This window comes from Mixophyes fleayi, chromosome 7 (genome assembly GCF_038048845.1).
Source record: "Mixophyes fleayi isolate aMixFle1 chromosome 7, aMixFle1.hap1, whole genome shotgun sequence".
NCBI lineage: Eukaryota > Metazoa > Chordata > Amphibia > Anura > Limnodynastidae > Mixophyes > Mixophyes fleayi.
In genome coordinates this window covers 61,720,311-61,743,332 of record NC_134408.1, presented here as the reverse complement: position 1 = coordinate 61,743,332, position 23,022 = coordinate 61,720,311, and the positions used below count along the sequence as shown (strand labels likewise).

At 40.4% G+C, this 23,022-nt stretch overlaps 1 protein-coding gene across 1 annotated transcript in view; it reads right to left on the bottom strand.

The window, feature by feature from the left end:
- Window positions 1-23,022, bottom strand: part of ARPC1B (actin related protein 2/3 complex subunit 1B) — a 58,502-nt gene that overhangs the window by 4,606 nt on the left and 30,874 nt on the right. The window contains exons 3-8 of the mRNA XM_075179918.1: window positions 20,208-20,312; window positions 13,214-13,436; window positions 12,338-12,445; window positions 5,277-5,483; window positions 4,557-4,632; window positions 3,436-3,632 (exon numbers count right to left, since the gene is read on the bottom strand). Coding sequence (XP_075036019.1) covers window positions 3,436-3,632; window positions 4,557-4,632; window positions 5,277-5,483; window positions 12,338-12,445; window positions 13,214-13,436; window positions 20,208-20,312 — 916 coding nt within the window. The remainder of the gene's footprint in view (window positions 1-3,435; window positions 3,633-4,556; window positions 4,633-5,276; window positions 5,484-12,337; window positions 12,446-13,213; window positions 13,437-20,207; window positions 20,313-23,022) is intronic.

Genomic DNA, 23,022 nt, shown 5'->3' with positions numbered 1-23,022 from the left:
GTCAGGATGGAGATCAAGCACTTTTAGTGCCCTCCCCCCATCACCTGGCTGTTCAGGGTTTATTTTCTATAGTGTAGGGTTCAGTGCTAGTGCACTCAGTAACATTGTCATACTAGTACAATCTCTTCCCCTGGTCCTCACCAGCACTACACATTCATTATTCTTGCAGTACAGGAACAGTCAGTGTTATTTTTAGATGTTAAACCCATGAGTGCTAAGAGAAGTGGAAATTGTCCTTAGAGCTTTAGAGGCATATGTGGAGGACGAATCTCACACACCCTTAGCATTGAAATGGTTAAGAGATTTTTAACACTAGCCTGCTATATTTGTAACCTATTTGCATTGTAATTCATAATTGCCCCTGCAGCTAATTTTTTTATTACGTTCTTGCATATATGCCCTTAAACATAGTATTTGCAATTTAACTGTATACGAATGATGCCAATGTGTTTCCCTTAATTTAACACTATCATTTAATAATGATTTAGCAATAAGAAGTGAAAGTGGCATAATTTCAGAGATTCTGTAATATGTTTGAATAACTTTTGTGCTAAATACAACAGTCAATACTTTTTTTAAATCAATGATAACACACAAGGCTTTTCAGGGCGTTTTATCTGCTTTTCAGGCAAAATTGTTTTTAAAGAATATTTTTATTTTTGTTCTGGACGAATAATAGGGAAATCAATAGGAAGTGGAATGTTAAGTATTTTTCAACTTAAACATCAACTGAAATATTTGTTTCCACTTGGAATCACTCACTGACCTTTGTTAATTGATCTCTGACTTACTGACCGATAACCTTCCTGGATCTCACATTTTGTGACAAAAACGTGTTCCTTATATTGTTCGATCACTTTAAGGACTGGTTGGACTTCATTTGGACTTCTATCTTAGTTGAAATACAATTATGTCTCTTTGGCCTACTAGGTGGAATTGTACTCAAGACTGTTGGAACTTGGTTATATACTGTACTGAATGTGTGAATTATGATATACTGTTCATATAATACACTGAAATATGGAGTGTATTGTTAGACAAGTTGGAAGTTATTGGATATATGTCTCTCTTATTTTACATTATTTCTTAAAGATTAAATATATAAAATAAATATTCTATCCACTTGAAATGGGAGAACCTTTAGGCATAATAGTTAAGAGATACAAATGTAAGGCTTTATATCATTTTATAAATGTAATTGCTGGTGAGGGAATCTCTGAGTGAATGAAGGCTGAGTTTACATCTTGTGACATTCCAAAAACCATTTACGTTTTGATCACCTTAGGCCGGCGGTTCCCAAAGTGTGCGCCGCGGCTCCCAGGGGTGCCGCGGCCCTGTCACTGGGGTGCCGCGGGCCAGGCAAAAAAAAAAGAAAGAAAACAGAAACTTACCAATCTGCGCGGCGCCGGGACCCAGCAGCCTCCTCTCTCCCGCAGCTGTCACGGACGTCATTCAGTGACAGCTGCGGGAGAGGAGGCTGCTGGGTCCCGGCGCCGCGCGGATTGGTAAGTTTCTGTTTTCTCTCTTTTTTTTTTGCCTGGCGCGGGGCAGAGGGAGGGGGACAGAGGGCAGACCGAGGGCAGAGGAGGAGGAGGACAGATGGCAAAGGAGGAGGGCAGAGGAGGGGGAGAGATGGCAGAGGAGGGGGACAGCGTGAGAGATGGCAGAGGAGGGGCCAGCGTGACAGAGGGCAGATGAGGGGGCCAGCGTGACAGAGGGCAGATGAGGGGGCCAGCGTGACAGAGGGGGCAACGTGAGAGAGGGCAGTGTGCCTGGATGCAGAGGGGGCAGTGTGCCTGGTTGCAGAGGGGGCAGTGTGCCTGGTTGCAGAGGGGGCAGTGTGCCTGGTTGCAGAGGGGACAGTGTGCCTGGTTGCAGAGGGGACAGTGTGCCTGGTTGCAGAGGGGGCAGTGTGCCTGGTTGCAGAGGGGGCAGTGTGCCTGGTTGCAGAGGGGGCAGTGTGCCTGGTTGCAGAGGGGCATTTTTGCATACAACTATATAAGTATTTCTGTCGTGACCTAAATACTTACTACAACTTTTTGACCCAACTACCTCTAAAACAGGACTGTTCAGTAATTATTTTGGAGGGGTGCCTTGAAAAAATTTGGAGACTCTAAGGGTGCCGCGAACTGCAAAAGTTTGGGAACCACTGCCTTAGGCAATAAGGTAGATGAATGTTTTAGAGAACATCTATCTTCTAACTTTCAACAACCTTTGCGTACCTCTTCTGAGGAGCCCATGCAAGTAGGTTATTCTCAGCTTCTGAGGAGGAATGCACTCATAAGAACCCTGTGCTTGTTTCTCTATTGTGGGACTAAGGGTTGCCTTTTTAATACCCTCTTGACACAAGAGACGTGGACGCCTTGTAGAAGTGGAGCCATGCAAGGTGAAAATAAATTCTCTAATGCTTAATAAAAAGGCTTTTAATTTTTCAGTTAAGCTCCACGTTTGGGGGCTTTTATAGAGTGCAATCTGGTGCAGAAATATGGAATCCCCACTATTCCACTGACCAAGCCAATAGCGCTTAGCCTCATTCCAGGAGGTTACATCAATTTTGGACAGTGCCACTTACTCTTTTACATAAAAAGCAAGTCTATTTTCTTCTTATTTACTAAAGCTACTTCTATACCATTACTGTTTTATCTATCTCCTGGAAATATATGTTCCCAATATGTCCTTAACCTTCAGGACATGCCTCTTCAATACTGTTAGCATACTGGATATGTTCAGTAAACACAAAGTGGAAATTCAGCCTCCTTATCATCAACCTTTTGCCTTAATTATTTTCTCCTATTTGTCAAGTCTAGACACTATATTAGGAGAGTATTCCTCTCACTAAGGCCATACATATCTGCATATATAAAAAGGGGATCCTGGAAAGAGATTTCCAGTGGTCAAGTATTCTGTGAATAGGAGAAGCTATGGCCCTGAAGAATGTTATTGGATAAAATCATCTCATATTCATACCCCTTATTTAAAAATCAAGACATTTCTTTTCAAGCACCCATATAAGGCTAGCAAGGGGTGTCAAGATGACCACCAGTAATGTAATGGGAGGAGACTGTCACCTGTGCCGATCATGCCTCTTCAGACATGCCAGGTGGGCATGATTAAGCAAATGCTATGATGTCATAATTTCTCTATTTGAAAGGATTCTGGCCTTTTCAGAATTATATCAATGCTTTATGTCCCTGTGAACAGTGCAACATGGAGGCTTATTTGGATGCCATTGTTGATACAGACGATTAGAAACACATAAGGACAAATGTTTAAAAATATTATTTTACTTGTTTTAATTCTATGAAACTAGCTGCATAACTCATCCTGGCCAGTAGTTTCTCTTTTCAAAAAATGTCAGCAAGGTGGTTAACAGCCTCTGATACAAACTGCAATGAGAAACAGACACACTGGATAATTGTCTAGACAATTCTTTACCTGATGCTATTTTTGTGCAAGGACTCCAATGCAGAACTATTGGTATCAGAGCTGGCCTTCTTGTCCATGTTCTGAAATCTCTCTCTTGCAGTCATCCCTTTCTGTAAATTCTGCTTAGGAATATCCAGTTTTCCTCCAAAACTCAGGCTCCCCTGGGCTTCATTATAAGTATACAGGATAGGATAGCAGTCATGACCCTGAGAAATCAAGCAATGGAAAAATTAACACAAATTTCAATAAAAAAAGTACAAGTAATGATACATTTACTTTGTCGCAATTTAATAAAATATATGTATTTATTGATTTTCAAGCAAATATACAAGTATGAAAAAATAAATTTATATAATATAGTAAACTAAATTAACCATCAGGTAAACAACATTTAAATTATGGTAAATCTATAAACCAGTTAATTCAGGATGAACAGGAAGGAGCTCGCAAGTACATTTGTAAAGTTACAATAACAAAATGCTAAATATTTGATATTTTGCTTATAACATGAACAGCAGCCTACTGTGCATTAATAATGGTTTCATTGTGCGTGAAAAGTTATATGGATTATCTATAGTCCTGACAAGTTCCTGAAATGTGTGATTTGCAGCATTAACCCTTAGGTTGCAGCATTGAACATTTTTAACACTGAAACTTGATGGCTTTGTGATAGAACTCATGAACTGAAGCCATCTGTGCAAACATTAGCAATTCAGACCTGGCAAGTAGGAGATCAAACAGGCCCAACCATCGTTCCTAAGGACGTGTGGAACTTGTATTCAGCAGTCGTAAAATGCTTCAAATCAGTGCCAGCTATAAGTGGTAACCATCAAAAAATTAAATTAAAATATATGTAGTGACTCCTGTTTACCTCCCAGTTCTCCTGCTGAGTGGTCTGAAGATAACCAGCCCAAGAGAGCGCTTAGTGCGTATACAGTGCTTTCTCCTGGGTGGCTGGAAATCTGTTAAACACCTCTTCAAACCACAGTCAGCAAATGGTCTTGGCCCAGTAACTGCAAAATGCCTATGCACCTCTGGTAGGAAAAACCCTGCCAGCATACAAGGAAAGCTCCAAGTCATTTCATATCAGTCATCATTCCTAACAAGACAAAAAAGTGAGGTGTACTTACAGCAGCAACCAGACTGTTTTCAGTAATAAATGTCAAACACAGCAGAGGCAAAGTATCGGTGATTAGATTAGTGACCCTGAAGGAAAAATAATGAAGTTAGAACAGCAAAATAGACTCAGAAAGGGACAATCACGAATAAAAAATCCAAAAAACGTATGGGCATGCAGAACATAATTTTTAGGCATGCTACTGGAAGTGCCTCCATGCAGAATTTTTTAACAACTATTTATATAGCATTGTAGCTTATCATAGGAATGAGAATGCTAAAAAAATTTACAGACATTACTTTCAAGCCCTATCTACTTTCGCTTTTGGACCATCCCGTTAATTACAACTTTCCATTTTTCACAGGTCTGTCCTGACTGTCTTTGTACATGTTTTTGTTACATTGTATTATGTACATTTAACTACTCTTTTCTGTATAGTTTTTGCACAAGCCATAATGGCTGACTCCCAATAACTAGCCAGGCCTGGATTTAGAGTAAAAAAAAAAAAAGGAATTGCAGCCACAAACTAAACAGAGTGGGCAAATCACCTCTTCATGATGGATTCCAATCCCCACTTCTTGTTCTGGCCCAGCAAGTGGGAGATTACCAGATTCTCACAGAAATCACCAACTATTTCCGGGAGAAGCAGCAAGTGTGCAGTTATAAACGTTTTGAAACACTAAGCCATATGATTACCAAAATTTGTGTCAACAGTTGTATCTATTGTTCTTACCTCATCTTCTTTGTGGCATCAACAATGCAAATGGTGCTGTCATGGCTCACCCAGGCCATGCGGTCCCCACTGTAAGAAAAGCAGACATTGTGCACCCAGCCACAGCTGCTGCTGGACTCAAACATCAGCTCACCAAAAGGCATCTTGGAACCCCATGGGGTGGGAGCAGGACGCTCTTCCACCTCTTTAATATAGGATGAAAAAACCCTGTGGAATAAACAATTTATGACAAGGTGTACCACAAATATATTCATTTCTATTTGCCATTGACTTAAACTAAATATACTGGAAAAAAACAAACAAGAAAAACTTACATGGCTGACTTTTCCTGGTTAAATCCATAGATCGATTGTCTCAACAGTCACTTGAAATTATTTGTGTTCAGTAGAATGCTATCCTACTGCATTTACATTAATACGAAAATTGATTGCTGAATCTAAGATATTGCTTGATTATATCATAACTGCTTATGGATACTGTTTGGACTACGAATTTATTTGATGAAGGTACCAGGTGGAAGGAATAGGAAATGAGGTTTCTATAACACACATGGTTGACAGGACCAATTTGAAAACATGATTGATATGAATCTGCATATTGACACCTCTGTGTAAAGAGAATGTGCCCAAATTCAGAACTACCAGGGTATATGAGACCATGAGTGAGATGACAGTATGTCACATACCTAATCTATTAGCCACATAAAATGCTTTTAACATTAGGCACAGACAGAAACTGTTTACTGATGCAAAGAAAAATCTTAATAATTTACACTACATTACAGTTTCTGTACACTGCATCATTGTGAACCTTCCAGGAAGGAAGGCTAGCAATTATCAGACTAATGGGAAGTTTGTTTTTAGAAATTTCACAACTAATAACAAATAATAAAGAGTCAACCACTGAAAAGAGATGTAAATTCTGCATATTTTTGTAAGCAGTGTAGAGCACAGTTGTTAATGGCAGCTGATTACGGAATACACAGCATGCAGCCTCTGAAAGAAAGGTTTTCTTTTTTCCCCTAGTTCTCCTTTAATTCATTTGTTGAGAACCACAAATAAATCAATAACCTCTCCCCAACTAATATTTTTTATGACTCAGGTCACAAAACCTGGAATATTTTTATAATCATTAAAAAATAAATACTATTCTAGGTAATGCATTTCCATTGGCTTCATTATCAGCACACTCTGAGTTTAAAAATAGAATAATTAAAACAAAATCACAAAAGGAGTTGTTGAAAATAGCGAAATTTGTTTGGATCCGAGAGGGTTTAAAACCACTAAAGTACAACTGAACTAGGGGTGTGCACCGGCCACTTTTGGTGTTTTGGGTTCTGATTAGCTTGAGGTTTTGGGTTCTGATTTGTTTTGCCAAAACACCCCACGAAAGGTTTTGGTTCTGATTTTGGGTTCTGATTTCTTTTTAAAAAGCATAAAAAGTGCTAAAATCCATATTTTATTTTATTTTTCACTCCTACACTATTATTAACCTCAATAACATTCATTTCCACTTATTTCCAGTCTATTCTGAACACCTCACACCTCACAATATTGTTTTTAGTCCAAAAGGTTGCACCGAGGTAGCTGGATGTCTAAGCTAAGCGACACAAGTGGGCGGCACAAACACGTGGCCCATCTAGGAGTAGCACTGCAGTGGCAAACAGGATAGCAGTTTGCAAGAGTTTGCTAGAGGTGCAAGATGGAATTGTCCTTGGGCCCTCCCACCCACCCTGATGTTGTTTAAATAGGACATTCGCACTTTAACAAACCAATCAGAAACAGTGAACGTAGTTTAATCTCTGGTACTAATATTTCTGGACTGCAGGAACAGTGAACGTAGTTTAATCTCTGGTACTAATGTTTCTGGACTGCAGGACTATATCTGATGGAGATCGTTGAGGAAGTTGACGAGGAGGGTGTTGGTGGTGTGTATCCAACAGGACCAAGGGATTTAGGTGTCCCTGGACTGCTGACGTTCCTAGCCACAGGTCCTGAACTAAACACTGAATTATGAAGGTTCTTCAGGTGACGTATAAGGGAGGATGTCCCTAAGTGGCCAAGAGCCTTACCCCTGCTTATTTGAGCTTTACATAAGCTACAAATGGCCATACATTTGTTGTCCGGATTGGCATAAAAATAACTCCAGACAGAAGAGGTGGATTTTTTGGTCTTCTGACCAGGCATGACGATGGGCTTTTTCATCCCATGGACAACAACTGTTTCCCCCCCTGGTGGCTCATTTATGATAACCACATCAGCATCCTCCTCGTCAAGTTCCTCCTCAGCGCTAGCTACATCAATATCCTCCACCCGGTGTACAACATTCACACCTTCATTAGCCAAATCTGTAACTGGACTGTGGGTGATCCTTCCAGCATATGCAGAGGGCGTGCTGCAAATGGTGGAAGGAGCCACCTCTTCCCGTACAGCGATGGGAAGGTCAGGCTTCGCAACCACCAACACCCTTGGACTCGCCTTGGGGATTTGTGATGACATCTCTCTAGAAGGCAGAGTTGTTTGCTGTGTTGTTGATGACAGCTTAAGTCTCTTAAATTTTTTAGATGGGTGGGGAGGAGGAGGGCTTAGATCCTTGGGTGAAGCTGATCCACTAGTCATGAACACGGGCCAGGGCCTAAGCCGTTCCTTGCCACTCTGTGTTGTAAATTGCATATTGTTTCTCCTCAGTTGATTTGAATTTTCTTTTTTTTACTAATTGTAGTGAACTTTGGCTTTTTGGATTTTACATGCCCTCTACTAGGAGATTGGGCATCGCCCTTGGCAGACGACGTTGATGGCATTTCATAGTCTATGTCATGACTAGTGGCAGCAGCTTCAGCATTAGGAGGAAGTGGTTCTTGATCTTTCCCTACTTTATCCTCCAAATTTTTGTACTCCATTATATGCAGCACAAGAGAGCGTACTTCTTAACCACACACACTTTGGGACTGCAGAAACAGTGAACGTAGTAACATAGATTGCAGTTCCTGTTCTTTGGGACTGCAGAAACAGTGAACTTAGTAATATAGATTGCAGTTCCTATTTTTTGGACTGCAGAAACAGTGAACGTAGGTATTGCAGTACTAATATTTCAGGACTGCAATAATATATTGCTCTAGAATTTTTTTATACTTTTTAAATAATTTTTTTATATTTTTTTTTGGAGTTTTTAATAATTATAAAATTACTATGGACTTAGCACAAAAATGCACAGGACTAAAGCACCACTGGACTCAGCAGGACAGACACTGGCCAAAGCATCACTGGACTCAGCAGGACAGAGCACAGGACTAAATCACCACTGGACTCAGCAGGACAGACACTGGCCAAAGCACCACTGGACTCAGCAGGACAGAGCACAGGACAAAAGGACCACTGGACTCAGCAAGGACAGAGCACTGGACAAAAGCATAAAGCACCACTGGACTCAGCAAGGACAGAGCACTGGACACAAGCATAAAGCACCACTGGACTGATCACGCAGGAGCACCACTACCCTACAACCTCCCTCTTCCCTGATGTCAGGCGAAATGAAGATGGCGGCCGCAAGCTGAGAATTTATGACATCCGAGTCTCGCAAGATCCGATGCGAGACTTGGATGTCATAGCCTCGTTTCGGATCTTTTTGCCGGGCGAAAGTTCCCGAACAGTGCTCGGATCCCGTCGGATCCGCACTGTTCGGGTGGGCTCGGATTAGCAGAATCCGAGCCCGCTCATCCTTAAACTGAACCTTAAAATAAGTTACTTTACACAAGCAAAAAAATGCTACTCATTAAATTTAGAAATAATTAAGTAAAAGTTTGAGGTGTTTATCAGAACTGAAGTATATATTACAAGGCTATAATTGCAGAGAAAGATTTGTTTCCTATGCACAGAAGACTTCCTTTTTGAGTGTACACTAGGTAAATTTGCAAAGCGCAAATTGTCAGCTCCACAGGGCAAATGTAACTGGACCAGGCATGTGTATTATTTAAGATAAATAAAGCTCCAGGTCCAGATGGCATACACCCAAGGGTCCTTATGGAGTTAAACTCGGAAATAGCTAGACCGCTATTCTTAATTTTCAGAGATTCAATCTCATCAGGCTCAGTACCAAGGGATTGGCGAATAGCAGATGTGGTGCCGTTGTTTAAAAACGGGACGAGATCACAACCAGAGAATTATAGACTTGTAAGCCTGACATCAATAGTGGGGAAACTACTGAAGGTATTTTAAGGGACAGTATTCAGGATTACTTGGTACGCAATAAAATTATTAGTGGGAATCAACATGGATTTGTGAGGGATAGGTCATGTCAAACTAATCTAATTCGTTTCTACGAGGAAGTTAGTGGGAACTTAGACCAGGGCAGGACAGTAGATGTGGTCTACTTAGATTTTGCAAAGGCCTTTGATACAGTGCCACACAAGAGGTTGGTTTACAAAATAAGGGAACTGGGTCTAGGAATCAAAATTTGTACTTGGATCGAAAACTGGTTAGAGAATAGGGAACAGAGAGTTGTGATAAATGGAACATTTTCTAATTGGTCAAAAGTCTTAAGTGGAGTACCTCAAGGTTCCGTGCTGGGACCACTCCTTTTTAATATATTTATTAATGACCTTGGTGATGGTTTAGAGAGTAAAGTTTCTATTTTTGCAGATGACACTAAACTCTGTAAGGTAATAAAATCAGAGCAAGATGTAGCTTCTCTACAGAGGGACTTAAATAAACTGGAGGATTGGGCGGCTAAATGGAATATGAGGTTTAACACAGATAAATGTAAGGTTATGCATTCAGGGATCAAAAACAAGAACGCAATCTATAAATTAAATGGAATTAATTTAGGAGAATCTATAATGGAAAAGGATTTGGGAGTGCTCGTAGACAGTAGACTTAGCAATAGTGCTCAATGTCAAGCAGCAGCTGCAAGGGCAAACAAAGTATTGGCAGGCATAAAAAGGGGCATAGATGCAAGGGAAGACAGTGTAATTTTGCCACTGTATAAATCGTTGGTAAGACCTCATCTTGAATATGCAGTACAGTTCTGGGCACCACTCTATAAAAAAGATAATTTGGAACTAGAAAGGGTTCAGAGAAGGGCGACAAAATTGATAAAGGGTATGGAGTCATTAAGTTATGAGAAAAGGTTAGCCAGTTTAGGCATGTTTACTTTAGAAAAGAGGCGTCTAAGGGGAGATATGATTACTATGTACAAATACATTAGGGGTTGCTTACTCTGGATTAATTTCAAATATAAGTGCAGGATCGCAGGAGATCCAAAATAGGTTGAACTTGATGGACTGGTGTCTTTTTTCAACCTCATCAACTATGTTACTATGTTACATACATACACATGTATTTGCAGAGTAGCAGATGTTTCACAGAGCGCCAGAGTAAAGGTGTGCCTAGATCCGATGCTCCTTGTTCTGTGGAACAGTGTATAAATGAGATATAATTTTGTGGAACAAGTTTATTGTAAGAACATAAATTTGTCACAGGGCAAATTTACGCTAGATCAGAGCTTGTGGAGACCATGTCTGACCCTACACTTTTAGCACATCAAGTTAGGCAAAAAACAGTTAGCAAGCACAGTACTGGATCCATTTTTCTTTATTTTTCTTTAAAGTGGTGAATGAGGGATTTGGGGAGTCTTTCATTCTATTTTTTTTAAATATTAAACTTTAAACTTTTTCACAGTAACTGTAAGAATATTACAAAAATGTAAAGAAAAGTATTATCTATACAAAACACTGTGATTAACTAGGGGGTGTAGGCGGGATGGGTGGAAACACATGGGAAGGGAATTAGGGAACATACTACAGTAAAGAAAAGTCCATTGATTATTTTGGAATTAATAGTATAATCTATGTGAGGTTTCTTTTCCACACAAATTATGTAACAGCCTTTTGTATATTATTAAACATTTTATATGGCACCCGAACTGAAAGAGTTTAAAAGAGTTTAAAAGAGAAGAATTTCAGGATTATGTTCATTGTAATCACTATGATTTTAACCAGCAATGGCATTGGGCCTCATTTATTAAGGAAAGTTAATTAAAAAAAATGAGTAAGTTGTCTCCTGGACAAAACCATGCTACAATGCAAGGGGTGCAAATTAGTTTTCTATTTTGCACCTAAGTTAAATATGGACTGTTTTTTTCACTGGATTGCTATTCCAGGGCTCATAATCTCATTCAATTATCCCGACCCTAAAAACCCAGATGTTTGGGAATAGGGACAGGCTGGTAGAGTCTAGGAAGGGGTGTTCTGAGGTTTATTTCTACATAGTGCTCTCCACTGACCTCCTAGAGCTTGTGTTTACTACAGCACGGGGACCTTGTTATAGTGGACATCAGCCCAAGCTGTCAAGTGTCGGGGTTGCTGGAGGATTTTGGGAGACTTGGAGGTGGGGGTGGAAGACATGACCTGTTTACTTTGTTAATTTAAGCAGTGCACTATATAAGGGGACTGCTTTATTGCAGGTGCTGCATTTGCCTTTACATTAATTTTTTAACCCATGAAACATTAACAAAAGTATAGAACTTCAAGCAATGTAATAAAAAGCTTCACACTCCCACAAAAGTGACAAATGTAAAAAAACAAGTTATTGTCATGATTTATTTAATTCATAAAGAAGCCTAAACCATTCATTATTTAAGGAAAAAAACCAGAATAGTTTCTTTTATTTGAAACAGGTGATATTAAAGGGGGTAGGACAGGGTACTACATTGCAGTTTGCTGGGAAATTTTTGAACAGTGTACCCCCTAAGCATTTCTCTGCACTTTTACTTTTCAGAGTCTGAGAGGAGGCGTGGGCCTCTACGTTCACTGGATGGTCCATGAAGGCACATCAGTGCACAACCAAGGTACTCTGCAGTGTGCTTCATAAGTGACTGTGACAGCATGGACTACAGGAAACATCCCATCCTGCTGCCTTCCCCCCTATTATTCAGATCACATGGATACCTATGTTCCCTTGGGGATTACAAATGTTTATTATTGTTTGGCATTGTGGGTATTCAAGAACTATATCCAAATGAACTTTATCTGGTCTAGTACCACCATGGTTCTGTGTTTACCTTACCTGCTCTTAAAATCACTGGACCCTGCAGCCAAAAGGACATTATTGGGATGCCAGTCCAAGCTAAGAACAGTAGAGCGGATTGGCTTCTTGATGTGTTTGCAGACCCACCTGTAAAAAAATACAGAATGTTATTGGCATTGTAAGAATATTATTTCTGAATTACATAATGCTACAATATGAATTTAGATACATATTTCTGTAATCCAGTTCAAAACTCCTAAGTTTCATTTACAAATAGCACAATTGCAAAAGCATAGTGGAAATGTTCTTTTGTATAATCATGAGCCTATATCTGCAAAATTGCTCATAGATTTACAAGATAGTATGGAGTTTCATCATCTGTGAGGGTGCAAAAGTTTGCAGTGAGAGGAGTTGGGTGAATCAAGGACATTAAAGCACTTGCTTCTCTTCTACCCTAGTTTTGGGTCGATGTCAATAACAGACAGCATTCTGGCCAGACGTGGTCTGGCTGCACATTAGCAGTGCTAACCGGCTTATCTCATCTATTTTGTGGAGCCAAATTGGACAGTGATGTTGTTGCTCAACTTGTGTGGCCAAATTTAATGAGCAACATCCATGTTCAGGTTTAAAGGTAATAGGGCTTGGCCATGCATTCTAGCTATTCACACTTTGTTATTTAGCCATTCGGCAGTTCCATGTGGAGGAAACATGAAACCACTCTGAAAATAGATACTGACTGATGGATCAGTGAAAAGCACATGAAATGCAACATACAATGGGAATGTGCACACCGGTTTTCTTACGGCAGTCATATGGTTTACTAATGTCATGGTGTCACCTGCAACGTGTGAACAAGTTGTTATAGCCAGTGAAAACCAGTAAATTATCTTGAATATTACAGGGGTACAGAATTACCAGTCATTTTCTTGCTCAAAATAACAGATGGAGATAAGCCTGGAACCACTGCCCACGGCAAACTTGTTTTCCTTAGGTGACCACTTCACACATCGTGCAGCACGATTAATCCTCAGTATGACAAGAGTTGGTTTCCATGTGTTGTTTCGCAGAGTCCAAACATAGGCATTTCTGTCAGTGCCACATGTCACTATGCGGTTACTCTCAGGAGCCCAGTCAATGCCTAAAGTAAATTAGAAGAAGGTTAAAATTAAATAAAGGTGACTTGATATAAAAGACTTTTAAAACCATCAAGATCAGTTTTAAAGTGCATAAAGATTTGTTGTTGTAAAGGGCCAACTCTACTTTTCTGCCTTAACTTGAGAATCACAGCAGGTCTGTTAATGATTTAGAATTCTGCACATTGTAAAAGTCTACCAAGACAACCACAGTCACATGGCACATGTGACTGACTGATGCTGTGAGCTGAGAGGTTTTTCAACTCCCCTCTGAGCCCTGTCTTCTCTGTGATTTTGAAAAGGAGATAATTATTTTTGGGAGTACAGCAAAGAACAATGATGCAGATACATGCTTAAAAAAAAGGTACTTAACTTGCTATTTAAAGAAAAAAAAACAAACCTTCATTGTGGGATTACTGCTTTAAGAGGCTCATTCAGAGTTAATGCAAGAGCACTCTACAACTATTTTAGAAACAGAGAGATCCGTGGAGAATAAAAAAAACTATTGAACAAATTATTTTATCATACAACAAATATGAGCTCATATTAAAAAAAAAAAAAAAAAAAAGACACTTTACAACTTGCTTGAATCACATAAAATGAAGACAACTACATGTAACGCCAGCTAATGTGGACTCTTTATAGTGTCAATTGGCCGCACTCAGTCTCTTAATAGATAAACATGAGACTAGATGTCACAATTCAAATAATAGCATAGCTATGGAACTAACACTGTGGATAATGTTTGCAACAATGGTCATGGTTTAGCTTGAAACAAAATGTGTCAAAAAGTAGCACAAGCTCAAATAAACAATAAAGGTTTCAATCACAGCAGAACCTTATGCATTTCATTGCATATATACAATTTCTTAAGAGACATGTCATTGCACGTTTTCATTGCATATATGCAATTTTCTCAGAAATCTATGTCTCACTGAACGATGAGGCCTTCATACTAGAGATGTTCGGGCTCTGTTTTCCATAAACTGAGCCCACATGAACATTGCAGATCCGAGTACTGAGTCAAGCCAGTTGGGTATTTTTACGCGCCCTCAGAACTGTCATTGTTACGTCATCGGATCTCGTGAGCAGGGCCGGATTAAGCGAATGGAGGCCCCTGGGCTAAGGGGGCCTCCATTCCCCCACGAGGCCCCCCCCGTGATTCGAGCCGCCCCCCCTTTCCTCCCCGGTGAGCCGAGCCACCCCCAAGGCACTTACCTCCTCCTGGCATTGCAGTCCTTCCCCGGCGCGCTGCATGCTCTTTACTGAGGAAATCTCGTGAGAGTGAGACTCACGAGATCTCTTAAGTAAGGAGACTACAGCGCGCCGGGGAAGGACTGCAGTGAAAGTGCTCAGCAGCATTATTCGCGCTGGGGACGCCCCCGCCACTGACCGATCAATAATGTCGCTGAGCACTTTCAAGGGCCCCCTGGATGCCCGAGGCCCCTGGGCTGTAGCCCAGTTAGCCCTAGGGTTAATCCGGCCCTGCTCGTGAGCTTTGGATTTTATAAGTACCGTTCTCCGTGGTGATTCGGCGTCATTTCACAGACAGACACGGAAGGGGTAGCAGCGTTATTGGCAGTCTCCAGTGCAGTTGGCCAGCGTCATAGCTAATACAGAAAGAGGAAGGGTGGCAGTGTTCTTGGCAGTCTCCAGTGATATTGTACTGTGCCATAGCTCACAATGAAACAGGAGGGAACACAGTGTTCTTCTTATCAGTCAACTCTCTAGTGACATTGCTCTGTGCCATTGCTCATACAGAAACAGGAGGGGTGGTAGTGTCCTTGTCACTCTCCAGTCACATTGTTCTCGTCACTCTCCAGTCTCATTGAAATTGCTCACACAGAAACAGGGGTAGCAGTGTACTTGTCACTCTCCAGTCACATTGTTCTTGTCACACTCCAGTATCCAGTCAAATTGCTCTATGCCATCGATATGGATTAACATCAGTCCACAGTAGACCAGGAGCACCAAACAGCTGCTGGCACCAGTCATGATGATACTAATCCCTCTATGTCATCTGCTAAAGCCTATGATCAAGTGCATAGTGGTTTTAAGTCAGGGAAACAAGAATGTAAAAAAAAAAGTTTTTACTCTTTTAAAGAAAAAAAACACCTCTCTAATAAAAGGTGAAAGTTTACTGTAGAAAAACATAAAATGACCAACATGCCATTCTGCCCAAAATATTAACAAGCATACCAGCATCAGCTAGCTCCCTTATCTCAACTAGATTTCAGCACCTGCAATCTATACGGTCATCATCCTCACCCTCATCAGTGTGTACATCATCCTCACACAATACTAATTAATCCCTGCTGGAATCCACCATTACAGAAGTATCTGTACTTTGATGTAATTGCCATTAATGGCCTTCCTTGTGGAATTTGCAATTCATTTTATGATAGACCTGTCATGATTTTTGGGCAATTCTTTTAGACCAGACCAAATGTCAAAATGTTGTGCTGACTCATCTGCATCACCACTGGGTGTCTTGAGAAAGCTATGTTTTTTTCCTAGCAGCAGTAGCCTGAGAAACGGAGGAAGGAGACATTGTCGTGTTATGTACCACTTGAGCTGTCGGCTTACTGACCAGGAGCTCATTGCATCTCTTGAGATCTGGGGCAACTAGAAAGAAAGAGAAGACATAGCTCTTAAACCTAGGATCAAGCATAGTCGGCAAAATGTAGTGATCCGATTTAAAGATGATGATACTTCTTTGATCCTGGCAAAGCGTATAAAGTACTTGATCTACAAGTCTGACATACTTAGCGTAATTTCTTTGTTTTATCTCCTTCAATTCCTCAAGCTGTTTTTCCAAAAGTCTAATTAAGGGAATCACTTTGCTCAAGCTAGCAGTGTCTAAACTCACTTCACAGGTGACTACTTAGAGTACTTTCAGCACCTTGAACAACACAGAAAGTATTCTCCGCTGCGCTGGACTAAAGTACATTCCCCCTCAAATTCTTCTTGCAGGTGCTGCAATCTCCTATATACTGTTGTAGAATGCCGAAAATGACCCAAATTGTTTCGGGACACAGTCAGCATCTGCTACATGTCAATGTCATTTTTTAAAAAGCTCTGTACCACAGAGTTGATTGTGTGAGCAAAACATGGAACTGTAATACTCTCACAATATTGGACTCTCCAAGCTTATCCCGCTTGGAGAATCCAAGCGGGATAAGCCATGTTGCAATGACATCCCTTAGTTTTTCAAGCAGATAGTCAGTGGTATGCGTCTTAGTGTACACACAGCGGAGAACCTATGCCGGAGACGCAGTGAAATACTTACTTTACAATAGATAACAAACATGTTATCTATGTAAAGTAAGTATTTCACTGCGTCTCCGGCATAGGTTCTCCGCTGTGTGTAGGTTTTATTGAGAGATGTATTTATCTGATATATATGGGTTATGATCTAGCTTCATATATGTAGGCAGTATTGTTTTCCATCTGATACAATCCTGTTTAAGACATAGAGGGTGTTTAATGCTTTGGAGACTAATATATTTATAAGAGGTTTTTTTATGTTCATTTGTTTTATTTTGGGTATTCATTATTATTACCCAGTATCGTGAGGAGGTTTCAGTATCTCCAAGTATCTAGAGGAGGAGAGATGGGTAGGTTAAATAAGTAATCCGCTTTGGCATAAATATTTTTTCTGTTATTGAATGGCTATTCAGTATGATGCGGTTTTTTATGCATGATGTATTGTATCCACACTTACTGCAAATTGGAGATGTATCAAGTATGGGTACTAGTAGATCACTCACATAGAGCTTTGTTAGTTCATGTGTTTTTATATTTAATAAATGTAAGTTCTTTTTAATCAATTGTGGCTTCTTGGATTATACAGAATTACGCTATGGAATCCTGTTTCTCTTCTTCTCTTTGCATGTATATAAACATCGTTTGGAGAGTATGAGAAAAGGATATGTGTTAGAGGCATAGAGATTCTGCAGAATCTGTGATTGTGGAGTCAATCTATAACTATACACTACGAGTCCTTTGAAGGAGACAGAGGAAAGCTGTGCCTTTCTTTGTATTTCTCTAAATTAATATCTTCACATATATTATATGCCCATCATTCCTTACTGATTTTACTACAAAAAAATGGGATTTTTATACTTACGTAAAATCAGTTTCTCTTAATCCGTTAGGGGACACCGGAACCTTGGGGTATAGAGTAGGACAAGCGAAACGCTGGCACTTTAACTTTTAGTTAAAACAAAAGCTCTGGCTCCACCCCCTCTATACCCCACCTCCTGCTAGAGGCCAGTCTATGTTTAACCAAGCCCACAGAAAGGGAGATAGAGAGAACAAAAGAAAAGAGAATAAACTTAACAACACAACATTCTCTTAATAATCAAACAACATGTCAAACAGAAGGAAAAACCAGAGCGTTAAGGGTGGGCGCCCGGTGTCCCCCAACGGATTAAAGAGAAACGGATTTTACGTAAGTATAAAAATCCCATTTTCTCTCACATCCCTTGGGGGACACCGGGACCTTGGGGACATCCCAAAGCGGTCTCACGGGAGAGAACGCTCAGAAGAAACGGCCCGAAGCACCTTTCTCCTAAAACTTGCATCCCTAGAGGCAAACACATTAAATCTGTGAAACTTTGTGAAAGTGTGTACAGAAGACCACGTGGCCGCTTTACACAATTGTTCACTGGAGGCACCATGGTGGGCCACCCAGGAAGCACTTACAGATCTTGTAGAATGCGCCCGTAGATTATCTGGGACAGGCTCCTTAAAAAGGCTGCTTTTAGTAAAAAACAGCCAGCTCAGGGAACACACTGCGATTTCTACCCTCTCTCTCTCAGCACTATGCTGAGAGCTGCCAACCCTCCAGACACAGTGTGTGCAGACAGCATGCTCTCTGTACATGGAGGACAGACCCCAGCCACCATCGACTGTGCCTGGCTCCATGGAGGGTTAAATAGGTGGCAGAGGGAGCAGGCAAACAAGGAGGACCTACACGGCACCTCCGCTCCCCCCCCCCCCGCAGACAGCGCACAGCCATCCGTGCTGTGCGCTCCACAGACCTCCCCCATCGCTGCCTCACACTCTCCCCGCCGGCCGCAGCAGAGCAGAAAGAAGTATCCGCAGCGGGGAGTCCTAACTGACAGCCGACTACGCGGCTGAGCGAGCCGCCGGCTGTCAGACCTCGGAGACCACAGTCTCCAATATAAATAAAATCATAAAATAAAAGTAAAAACGGCTGCTAAGCAGCCCTGTGCACAGCCCGCCCCGCCGGGCACTTGAACTAGACTGGCCTCTAGCAGGAGGTGGGGTATAGAGGGGGTGGAGACAGAGATTTTGGTTTGACTAAGAGAGAGATATGGTAAATTGGTTTGGTCCCAGAAAATGCATTATTTTTCCACCAATATTCATTATTTTATTTTTTTTGCAATAACTTAATTGAGTACAATTTCAAAGAATACAAATGTGTGGATAAAGGGCAATCAAACAAATTGATATACAGTATGAATATGTGGAGAGTTGACTAGAAAAGTAAAAAAAAAAATCTCATTAAATCTGGCAAAGCGTCAATATTCGTATTAGACCTAAGAGGGGGCTTGTTTCTCCCATGGCTCTTGGGCTACCTACATTCAGTACAACTCCCCCAAATGCTTCAATGGTATCAATACTATCTTCAGGTCACTTTGTGAAATTATATTCACTGTATTTTGGCCCAACATTATGTGGCTTCTACCTCACCAAGGACCAATTTCTGCCGTGAAACATCCTCTCGTTGCACACTCACTCACATGCTTTTTATACACGCTACAATTCCAAAAAAATCCTCCTTGCTAAAGTAGGTAGCCAGACTAACCAAATAACTCTCCCTGAAAAAAGGGGGTTGATTTCTTTTCTAATGAAGTGAAATCCTCCCTCTATATGCCAAACAATGAGAAAGCCTATCAAAATCTTCTTGGACTGGTATCTGCCTGACGAATGCTTCTCATATACACTGCAATTCAATAGATGTTATGTTTTTTTGTGTAGAAGAAAGCCATATTAGTTTGCTGGACTTTTCTGCTAATTGCTTCTGTATGAAAGTCTCCTTGCCCGATTCGATCTTTGGATTGCATTGCTCCATAAAGCAACCAATAAATGCCTTAGACTACATTCAAATTATTTTCCAGTATCTGGTATTGCATTACTAAACTTTGGGAAAGAGGAGCACCATTACAGAGATTAAAAATAAGATTTGTTGGACTGTCTAAGCAAGAACCAAGAGCTTCAGTGGCCAACACACAAAATACTTTTAAACAGGTATAGACCACTTGGCTGCGCCATAAAAGCCCTTAATAAGCGACTGTCAATATAGAATTCTTGACTTGTATCCTCTTCAACTGTCTAAGTATATCATGTAATCAGGCAGATGATCAGACAACTATCACTTTCTATATTTTCTTTGTTATAAATTGTAAAAAAAAAAATCACTGTCCATTTGAGGCATTGTATATACACAACTTCTATAAAAGGTGAAAACGGTGTATGGACCTTCATGCGTTAGTAAATGGTCTATTTCATTGCTTGTTACACAATAATTTGGCACACTAAAAAAAGGTATCCTTGGACTATCTCTTGTTAGGATATTTTTGTCAAATATTTGTTGCAAAGTTACATTTATATTTTGTATAATCAGGTTTTTGGGGTTTTTTAGGCTTGAAAAGTAGAAATTTATGGATGGCTGGGAAAATGTTTTGTGCCCACTGAAGTTTAAACAATAGGTCAGTGTCAAGATATCAATGGTAATATCCTCCTACCTGTGACTTGCCCATTGTGTTCTTTCAGCTCTTGAATTTTGGTCCATTTATCTCCATCTTTTTTGTAGATGTGAACATCATGGCTGTTTGGGCAAAATGCAATTTCTGAAAAGATAAAATATAAAAGCATACTGAGAAGGGAATGCACATTAACAGATACTATTATTTATGATTTTATTTGTGTAAAACAACACCATTGTTTGCACACAGGTGAAAATTCTGATTTAAATTCGATAACGGATCTCAAACTCCTCTGATGTGACTTTAATGCTATAAAACAGTCGTTGATTCTTTCTCTGGATTGTATTTCCAAAATTAGTTTGCAACTGAATAACTCTTTCAAGCACGCTTTGCTTTTTTAACCTTATTTTGCATTTTTCATTACAAATCAATAAAGTTTCTTATCTTAACACTCTCAATTACATAGTGTTTGCAAACAATGCTCCTAAACATATGTTTTGCAGAATATAAGTCTTGCAATAAAGATATCTATATCTAATTCCACTATACCTCACTGGTATAAATCTAATGGACAAAACATTTTACTCAACGTTAAAAGAAACTAAAAAGTAAACTCAAGTTCAACGGGTGCAAGTCATGGATATATAATCCCATTACATGAGTTATCTGCCTCCCCATTTGTCAGTGATGCACATTTCTATATATTCAACAAATTTGGGTGAGTCAGCTAAAATGTCCCCACCCCCTTACTTTTTTAATTCTGTTAGCACTTGGGATGTGACTTCTTTCACTTCAGGCCAGCACCACACCCATTTATTAAAAGGTGTTTTTAATTAGGGTAACTAACAAGAACAGAGGAACAAGAATTCAAAAAAGTGCCTCTGAAAGGCCTGTCATCTACATTTATATGTATCAACTTTGAACTTTCATAAATTCTTACCTATATCATGCTTGCTAACTTATAGTTTCTGATCACAGAGGGGAGGACGGGTGGTAAATGTGGGAGGGTGCGTGGTTACGCAATGTTATCACAGTAGTCCCACCCCGCCTCGAATTGTGGCTCTGCGCTGTGGATCTTAATGACATAATTTGGGTAATTAAGCCCTGCCTTCCACAGGACCAAAGAGGGTGCCTGCTCTTCTGGGAGGTCTCCCTGAAATTCAGGACTCCTCTATCTCCCCACTACCTTCTTGTGTGACAGCTTTCCCTCTGTATGTGGCAGTCTGTTCATTACAAACCTCTATCCCCATGTGACTGCTTTCTCTTCCGTCTCTCCCCCATGTGCGACAGCCATCTCTGCCCTCTTGAACGAAAGTCTCTCTCCCTTTTTTCTCAAATCAGCCTGTTACAGCTTCCACCATTCTCCAATCAGAATGACAGCCTTCTTCCATCCCTACAACTTGCGACAGTCCTCACTCAATCCCCACAACCTGTGACAGACACAGCCTGTACAAGCCCTCCCTGCCACCCCACAGCCTGCGACAGTCCTCCCTCTGTCTCCTCAGTCTGTGACAGCCCCATTTTCAACCCCACAGCCTGTGAGATCCCAACCTTCTTCCCATCCCACAGCCTGTGACATCCCCCCTACCCCCCACAGAGCCTTTGATATCCCCCCCTACCACCCCAGAGTCTGTGCCAGCTTTCCGCACTCCCCACAGCTTGTAACAACCATCCCTCCAGTGTATGAGCTCCTACTCCCTCACCTCAGCATGCGACACCCTGGTCTCTCCCCTCACACTGTGACAGCCTCCACCCTTCTTAGCAAATCACACATGGGACTGCACGAATATGTTTAGTTGAGGCTCTGGGCAAGTATGACCTACATGTGTATATAGTGTACATAAATTACATAACATCTACTCACCTACTCTTTTTGTACAGTCCTATAACTATAGTGCAATGCCAGCCATTACGATCTTGCCATGTGCAATATAAGAGAAATCCATGTCTAGTAATCTAAACCTCTATGATAAAATTTGATAGTCAAATCCTGATATTATGTAATGGCAACATCAGTACATTTATTATGTAAGCTAAAATAAAATAACTTGGGCATTAACAGGAGTGGAGCATAAGTATAGGCATGCCCTGAGGTGTGTAAAGACCACACAAGTTCAGGCTTGAGGCAGCAGAATGCCAGGAACAACAAGCTGCCTTTTTTCATCATCTTTAAAATTCATGTTTTCTAACTTCCATTGTTTTTTTTTACTCCTGCTACATCCCATTTTATTCATTCAATTAAGTTATATTCCATAAAAGGGGACTGGTCACTTCAATGCTGCTGTACCACCTAGGTAAAATTTTATACTAAACTGAAGTGAAAGTCAAATAATTGGATGAAGTAAACTAAATTAATTAATATTATTTTACCATGCGATTGTAATTAGTACGCCACGTGTTATGACGCAATCGCACGGATTAATAACACACACATTTGCATTACCACTTACACTTGTAAATAATATACATTTATTAAGGTTCCAATCCACTTTTATTTATTAGTAAAATATATTATAGATTATTTATACATAAATGATAATATATTAAAGGTATCTAAGGCTCAGGATATAAGAAATGTATCATGCTTAGGGTCATTTTGATCTATAAATTACCATGATGAATCCACTATTATCGGCGAAGCGATCGCTAGTTATGGAAGATAAAGGAGTAATGCTCAAAATGATATTGTGTTTGGAATGCAAATAGGTTTGTAAAAACTGGTTTAGGTCAGTTCCCTTAGGCACAATATGTGCTCAGCTGTTGGAGTGAGCTGGCCACACTTTATTAGAGTAATCCTTTGAACTGACCTATGACCAGCAGACAACTGGAACATTGTTAACTCTGGACCAATGAA